This window comes from Cebus imitator, unplaced genomic scaffold (genome assembly GCF_001604975.1).
Source record: "Cebus imitator isolate Cc_AM_T3 unplaced genomic scaffold, Cebus_imitator-1.0 Scaffold476, whole genome shotgun sequence".
Taxonomy (NCBI): domain Eukaryota; kingdom Metazoa; phylum Chordata; class Mammalia; order Primates; family Cebidae; genus Cebus; species Cebus imitator.
This window is the reverse complement of record NW_016107791.1, coordinates 585,805-594,179: the sequence shown is the minus strand read 5'-3', so window position 1 is coordinate 594,179 and position 8,375 is coordinate 585,805. Positions and strand designations below refer to the sequence as shown.

General features: G+C 46.7%; 1 protein-coding gene across 1 annotated transcript; it reads right to left on the bottom strand.

Annotated features, from left to right (window-relative positions):
* Positions 1-249: 249 nt before the first annotated feature.
* TMEM247 (transmembrane protein 247) lies at positions 250-4,987 on the bottom strand. The gene is made up of 3 exons (XM_017512718.2): positions 4,871-4,987; positions 3,805-4,139; positions 250-511 (listed from the first exon to the last, which is right to left on the bottom strand). Exons 1-3 carry the CDS (start codon positions 4,985-4,987, stop codon positions 250-252), a joined length of 714 nt encoding a protein of 237 aa, XP_017368207.1.
* Positions 4,988-8,375: the final 3,388 nt, after the last annotated feature.

Here is an 8,375-nt window from a genome sequence, read left to right as displayed (position 1 = left end):
GTGTTCTAAACCCTCCTTCCCTGCAGAAACCTCCCTGACCTGCTAACATTTGAAATCTTCCTCTTGGGACAAAACATCATGTCCACAGTGAGAACTCAGGCTCTGCCTAAGGGGCATGAACATGTTTCTTCACTCTCAGGTGGAAATGCTGGGCAGCAGGGCCCTTCCTAAGAGTGGATTCTGATTGGACAGAGGCACAAAATGATAAAAGGAGGTGCCGGGAGGCTGAGATCACGCACTGATAACACTCTAGCATGGCAGGGGTGAGGGTCCTAGTGATGGAGAGAGCAAAGGCACTTGGAAGTATGACCAGAAAGTTTTAATCAAACAGAGCAAAATGGTCGCGATGCAGAACAGGTAGTGCTTGGAGAAGAGAAAGAAGACCATCTCCTTGGTGACATAGATGATGTGAATGAAGATGAAGCAGTACAGGAACATGGCAAACTGGTTCTGGGGCAGCAGGAGGTCCTGGAGGCCTCCTGAGAACTGTAGGGGAGAGAAGACAGCGGAGCTGGTGATGCCAGTCTTAGCGCCAGGCAGATCTAGGTTCAGTCCTGCTCTGTCTCTGCCTGTGTATGTGACCTCAGGTCATCATCTTCATCTAAGGAAGGGGCAATAGTGCCCTTTACAAAAAGATTATGAGGCCTGGGCATGGTGGCCCATACCTATAATCCCAGCACTTGGGGAGGCCAAGGTGGTAGGATTGCTTGAGGCCAGGAATTCAAGACCAGCCAGGGCAACATAGTACGACTTCTGCCTCTACAAAAAAATTTTAAAATTGGCCAAGTGTGGTGGTGTGTGCATATAGTCCCAGCTATTGGGAGGCTGAGGTGGGAGGATCACTTGAGCACAAGAGTTCGGGGTTATGGTGAGCTATGCTCATGCCACTAACTTCAGCCTGGGTGAGAGAGCAAGATCCTGTTTCTAAAAAAAATTTTAAAAACCCCCAAAAGATCACAAGGAGGAAAAGTGAGATAATGGAACATTCCTAGTCAGGTAACTACCACATAGAAGGAACTCATTACTTTTTACTTTTTTGAGCTGTTCTTATCACTCCTGACCGGGCACCAGGCCACCACCTTTCTTTCTCTTTATGCTCCGTACTGCCCACTGGAGCCCATGCATGGGCCTTCTCTCCTGACTCCAGGAGCCCCACATCTGGATGCTGGGTCTTGGGAGTGTTCTCTGACAGTGCCCTAACATTCAACCTAGTTTCTTGGACAGTGGCCCAATGAGAGGGTGTCCCTTGCATGTGAACAACTATTTCCGACTCCCTGGGTCCTGACACGGATCACGTGGGTCAATCTGTGGCCTTTCAGTCCAGGGTTTGGTCTCTCCTGGAGGTAGGTGCTGAGAGATGGGTGATGGGGTCCCCCTAAACTTTCAGAGTATTGGGCTGGGGGAAAGCAGCTTGAGTTGTCTAGCTAATTCTGCCTGCAAGTTGCTCTTTTCTTGAATCTATATAATTGGGGTCCAACAGTCTTCATTTTAACTGTAAAAAATTATCGATGCATAAGTAAGGCAAAGATATTATTTTGATCCATAGTTAAGAGGGCATAACCCATGAGTTATGTTTTAAAATATTTTTTAAGATCATGCCACATTTTTGGAAGGGACCAAGATGCCCTAAACTAGCTAGAAACACACTCAGAGGTATTTTCAGTTCAATAAATTCTACCTGTCCATCCATCTATTCACCCACCCAGAAAAAAAGAAGTCTTCAACATCAAGTCAACTCTCCAATTTTTAGTAAGTACACAAAAAGTAAACACTTTTGTAAACTATCACCAAAGGTTGGGGGATGGGACACATCACTATTGAAACAGCCACATAAAATTTGAGGGCAACTAAACAAAGCTGAGGGGACAGGAAATGACTCTGGTGATGCTGCCTTGAAAGTGAATAGCTAGGAAGGTTGGAGACCAGAGGAAGCAATCCAGTGTTCTAGTGGGAGTGGAGGGTGGGACTGACCCGACGATTCTCTGCAGGCACAGGAGGGCTCTGGACCCACGGACTTGGCCACTTCTCTGCAGTCTGCATGTGTTTCAGTCTAAAATGCTGATGGGTGATTATTATGACTTTCATTTTTAAAAATATGTTAATGAAACTCTTTACTTTTCAAAATACTTTCAGTGTTCTAGTTTTTGAGCAGAAGCGAGAGATAGGACTATATACCAAAGATTTCCATCTCATCCAGCAAGAAGAAATATTTTCAAACTAAAAAGGGGGGGAAATAAATACAGTTAGGAGGAGACACAGGCCAAAGGCATAGTTACAATATCATATCTGCTTTAAATAGTTGCAGGCTCCACTTTGTGACAGATTTTATCCCAGGCTACTGAGAAAAGTCACAAGTTTTGAAATGTAACTTAGAATTCAAAAATATTAGGAAATGTGCCAAAGTCTAAGCAATAGGCAAATATTTTCTAGACTTTCTAAAAGGGGGTGGGGGGCAGGGGAAGATTCTGGAAATCCCAGTTCAATAAGCTTGACTGGGTTTAGTGAAATCATTTCATGTATAATGAAGCAGGTATTTTGTGAACAGGAAAACAGATCATTAAGAAGCCAGCATGTGTTCATCGAGAACAAACGATGCAAAGCCAACCTTACTTTCTTAAAAAAACACAAACAAACAAACCTCACCAGTCAATTGGGGAAATGCTATAGGTAATGTAATATCTTAATTTTGGGAAACCATTTGACAGTCTCAGTTTTTTAGATAAGGTGGAAAGGTATTTACTTTAGGTCATATCCTCCTCAACAGTTACAGCAATGACTTGGATAAAGGCAGAAGGCATGGTTCTCAGAATTGAGGATGACTCAGAGCTGGGAAGCATAGCTAATACATCACATCCCAATAAAACTGAAAAGTGATAAATGTATGTTGTTGCATTTGGGTCAAGAAGTGAATTGCATGAGTATATAAAAATGGTAATAGCTAACATTTATTGAGTGCTTACCTAATGTGCTGGGCTAATTGCAAAGTGTCTGTGTGTGTGCTCTCATTTAACCCTCACAACAACTCTATGAGGTAGGGTACTTCACGGATGAGAAGGCCCATGCTCAAAGGAGATTAGTAATGTGCCCAATGTCAGGCAGTTTATACTTGGTATTTTAACCCAGGACTGTCTGACTTAAAGTCCAGGAAACACTGCTTTAAACAGTAACATCCTCTGCTATTGAATGCTTATGATCACCCAGTCACTGTGCTAAGCTCTTCATATCCCATTTAATCTCAAGTAGGCATTCTTATCCCCCATTCATACACATTAGGGGAGAGTGGTGCACTTCTTGTGAAAAGATGGCTGTTTCAGTTGACTAGAAGGCAGTATGATCCAACAGAATAAACACAGCCCTGATCGGGGAGGTGATGGTTCTATCAAAATCCACTGGCCAGACTGCAGTGGGGATTCTGGGTCTAGTCTCCAGGCATCAAATTTTAAGAGATGCAGAGAGGACTTGTGAGTGGTAGAAGGAGGAGGAAGTGTTGAAGACTTTTCTCTGAAGCTACCAAAAGGGCTGTTGGGTGGGCGATGTGGTTCTGGGGCCCCTCCCAGCCTCAACTCTCCTCAGAGAGTCAGATCTCAGCTTTGCATGGAAGCTCTGTTTAACAGAGCTGGCCAGGTTGGGTAGTGGGCTTTAAGGCAGTGAGCGGCCATCTCTGGAAGTGAGTGACCCAAGGGGGAGAGGGCTGGAGACCATCCCATGTGGATGGTCAGTCCTTGCAGCCAAGATCCAGGATCTGCAGGGTGGGATGCTGCACAAAGCTGGGAGCCCCAGGCCTCCCTTCTCCCAGTGCCCCACTCCTTGTCACCCACCAGGTGGGGTGACGCCTCCCTCTGCAGCTGCTCCATCACCACCTCATGCTGCCGCTGCCGCTCGTTCTCCTCGTGCAGGTACTTGAGCCGCGTGAGCTCAAACTCCATGCGCACCTTCTCCAGGTCCATCTCAGCATTGTGCTCGGTCCCAGGGGCTGGGGGCAGCTCTGCGGGTTTGGGTCCATCACCCGCCTGGCCTTTGGTGGCAGGGCAGGACTTGGGGGGCAGCGATTTAGGTGGCCCTGGACAGCCTCCATCCTCACAAGCTTCCATCTCTTCCAAGTGGTCACAGGAGTAGTCTGGCTTCTGGGACTCTGCCTCCTGGGGCAGGGAAAGCGGGGAGGGGAGGGACTGTGACAAGTCAGGATGGGGCTGTTCCGACCCCATGGAACTCCTGCAGCCTCAGGCCACAGTGGACAGGGATGTTTGAAAGAGTGTCCGAATTGTAAAGATCTATGCTGAATTCTTATTAGAAGTGCTCTTACCTGGAGTTGTCAGGACCTGAGGGTCAAGGAGGAGAGGGCAAACTAGCACCAAGTCATGGTGCCCTAAAGTTGCAGGTAGAGGCACTGGGAGTTGAGGAGATGGATGTCTATCTTTCTAGTGATTTTTCAAATCATCAAAGAGGCAACTTCTGGGCCCATCCTCAACTCCACCTGACTTTGAGACCAGTTAGATGCCAGGTCTTCAGGAAGTTACACAGAGACAAAGAAACCCAGGGTCTGAGTTGAGAGAATCTAAATATTTGGGGACCAGCAAGAGGGCTATGGCGGGGAGCCAGGTCCTATCCACCCAGGAAGGAAAGGGCCCCAAGTGGGGAGGGAGATAGAGGAGACCAAAGCCAGCTTCATGTGACTTCACAATCTTATGGAGGGCAATCTGGTCCTTGGTGACAGCTGGGTGCCAGTTACAGGGGTGGAGTGCATGTCACCTAATGTTCTTGGCAGCTGTCTGGAACCTCTAAGCACTCAGCTACTATTATGTATTCCTACAGTATTCTTGTTCCCCCTGATGGAATAGGCAGGGGTAGTGAGACACAGCAGCCCCCTTACCAGACAAGCCCTTGGCTTCCCTTCAGACTTGGAGTCACCAGGCACCATCTTGGGGAAGGTCGGGCAACTTTCTCCCGCGCCCCGGGCTTCCATCATCTCCCTGTCTTCTGTTGCCATCCAGAAAACCAGAATGCTGCCAGGTGGGGCCACAGGACCTCATTTGAGGTGCTGACATTTGGCCTCACCAGATTCCATAGACTAGCAACCATCACAATCCCCTGTCCTCATAATAATTGACATTCTAGAAGTTGCTAGGGCCCCTTGGGTGGAGAGTGTGACACCTTTGAGGTGCTAACATTAAGAACTGCAAGATGGGCCTTTCCTGTCTGTGAGGACTGCTTTAAAAATTAGAGTTCCACCTCGTGAAACTCAGAATTCCAGCATTTGAAATCTATTCCCTTGGGTTCCTAAAAATGAAGATTGTGTTAGGATGAGTCACAGCCCCACAAACCCTGTTATGGGCTAAACCGGGTCCCCCTCTCTTCCCAAAATTCATATGTTGAAGTCTTAACTCCCAGCCCCCAGTAACTCAGAATGTGACCTTATTTGAAGACAGGGTCTTTATAGAGGTGATTACGTTACACTGAGATCATGAGGGTGGGATCCTAATCCAGTATGACTGTGTCCTTGTAAGAAGAAGACGATGTGAAGACAAGGGAGAAAATGGCCATCTACAAACCAAGGAGGGAGGCCTTGTATTAAGGTTCTCCAAAGAAACAGAACATAAAATGACATTTATTACAGAGTTGTCTCATGCCATTGTGGAGGCTGAGAAGTTTTATGATCTCCCAACTGCAAGCTGGTGCCCCAGGAAAGTGGGTAGTATCAATTCCAGTCTGAGCGCAATGACCTGAGAACCAGGAGCACCAATGGTGGAAGTCTCAGTCTGAGGGCAGGAGAAGACTGACGGCTCACCTCATTGAAGTCAGGCAATTGAATTGAGAGCACCAATTCAACCGCAGTCTGCCTTGTTTCATTTAGGCCCTCAATGGATTGGATGAGGCCCATCCACACTGAAGAGGGCAGACTGCTTTACTCAGTCCACCAATTCAAATGCTAATCTCTTCCAGAAACACCCAGAAAGATGGTTTCATCAGAGATCTGGCCATCCAATGGCTCAATGACATCAACACATAAAATGAACCATCACAGACCTGGAATAGATCATTCTCTCACAGCACCCAGAAGGAACCAGCCCTGCTGCCACCTTGATCTCTGATGTCAAGTCTCCAGGATTGTGAGAAAATACATTTCTGTCATTTACACCAACCAGTCTGTGGTTCTTACAGCAAACCTAGGACACTAATACAACCTGTCTTCTATCCTCCCACATGAGTAGAATGAAGGGCTGGGGAATATATTTTGTCATCTTCCATTTTGTGAAAACCACAGCGAAACATCTTCGGTGGTTGAAAGCAGGATTGCAATGTGCAAAGACAGGGCTGCATTTGAATTCCGGCTTTGCTACTCTCTCTAGCTGTGTGACCAAGGGAAAGTGTAGTCATTTGTAAATGGGATAAAGATTTAGCCACTTCCCTACGTTGCAGCACCGATGTGAAAATTAGATAGGGTGTATAGCCCACGAGCTGCCCACACAAGGACTAACTAGGCAAACGATAACCATGATCACCATTATTGTAAGGGGTAGATTTGCCACTGGAGAGAAGAGAATGCTCAAGGTTTACTTTCTGTCCTTGCAAATCTTTCCCCTCGCAACATTATGGTAGTGACCGTGCAAATGATCTGACAGCTGTTGTGTAAGATATCCTGCCTCAAGCAATAGGAGTAAAATTGCCAGATAAATACAGGATGCCCAGTCAAATTTGAATTTTAAATAAATAATTTTTAGTATAAATATGTTCTAAAGATTGCACAGGACACATTTCTACTAAAAAATTATTTGTCTGAGATTCAAATTTAACTGGGCATCCTGTATTTTTATTTGTTAAACCTGGCAATCTTAACCAGGAGAGATCTGCCCAAAGAAACAATTATTTGACATATGAACAAATAGTCCACTGCTGTTAAATCACCAAGTATGGAAACGCGCAGTAAGTGCTATGGATGGTTGTCAGCTATAGATCAAACAACCCTAAACACTCAATGGTGTACAACAATAAACATTTCCTTAGCTCAGATGTTTAAGGATGGACTGATTTAAGCTGGATTGAACTGGGGGGGCTTGGCCAAGGCAGCTCTGTTTCATGTGCCGCTTATCTTCCTCTTGGGAATAGTGGGCTAGCCTGGGCACACCCTTTGCTCAGGGATGGAAGAAGTATGAGAGGCCTGGGAGCTGGCACCCCATCGCTTCCGTCTTATGTTATTGGAGAAAGCCAGTTGTATGGCCAAACCCAAAGTCAAAGGATGGCGAAATGTACTCTGCCCAGTTAGTGGGAGGAACCACAAAGAAAGATAAAAGGTCTGGATAAAGGGGACGAAGAATTGGGGTCAATCAGGCAATGTACCATAGGTGTTAAGAGGTCAGGGCTCAGGGTCTCGTGCCTGTAGTACTTTGTGAGGCTGCCTAGAGGATCGCTTGAGTCCAGGAGTTCAAGATCAGCCTGGGCAACATAGTGGGAATCTACCTCTAACTCCCCCTAAAAAATTAGCTGGGCATGGTAGCATACACCTGGGGTTCTGCCTACTTGAAAGGCAGAGGTGGGAGTATCGCTTGAGCCCACTGAAGTGACCTGTGATCGCACCACTGCACTTCAATCTGGGTGACAGAGTCGGACTGACTCAAAAAACAAAACCAAACAACCAACCAAACAAACAAAACAAAGGATCAGTGCTGATGTGGTTGGAATAGCAGGGGAAGGTTTGGTGGAACAGAGAACATGAGGGGTGGGTGGGATCTGGGTGAGAGGAAAGGATCAGCATGAGCAAAGCGTCAGTTGATCCTCATCATCCGTTGCCTTTCTGTTTCTGCTTTCTGCCCTCCCCTAGGAGGCAGACCTCCATCAAAGTGCACTAATTCATTAAGCAAAGCAATGTATTCCAAAGCAACACACAGTCTAGCATTCTCATTTCCCTGTCTCTAGATATCTGTCCTTTAGGGAACTTCACAGAAGTTGAGGAGACAGGTCTTATGAGCCTTGGGTTGGTGTGGCACTGGTGACAGTGTGAAAAGAGCTTCTGCTTCCTCTGTTGAGCTCAGAGAAAGGAAGTTTATAGTAAAGCCATATGCTAGGGTAAAGGAGACAGGATCATGTGGGAGCCCAGCAACAGGGACAAGGGCTGAGCTAGCCTCACAGGAACTGTGCTGGATTCAGGGCAATTCTGGGGACCAGCAGCCAGAGTTGGTGCACCTTCACATGCGCCTTGCCATTGGTATAACTTGGCCGCTTCTAGCATTTCTGCTTCTCTGTGTCCCCTCACTTCTCACCAACAGCCTTCCTCACCCCCCGCCCCGCCAACCCCCAACCTCACGCTTCACTGTATGCAAGGTTCCTGCTTCCTCCCAATTTCAGCTTACTCATAACTTCAGCTTCTAATGGTTCGTCAT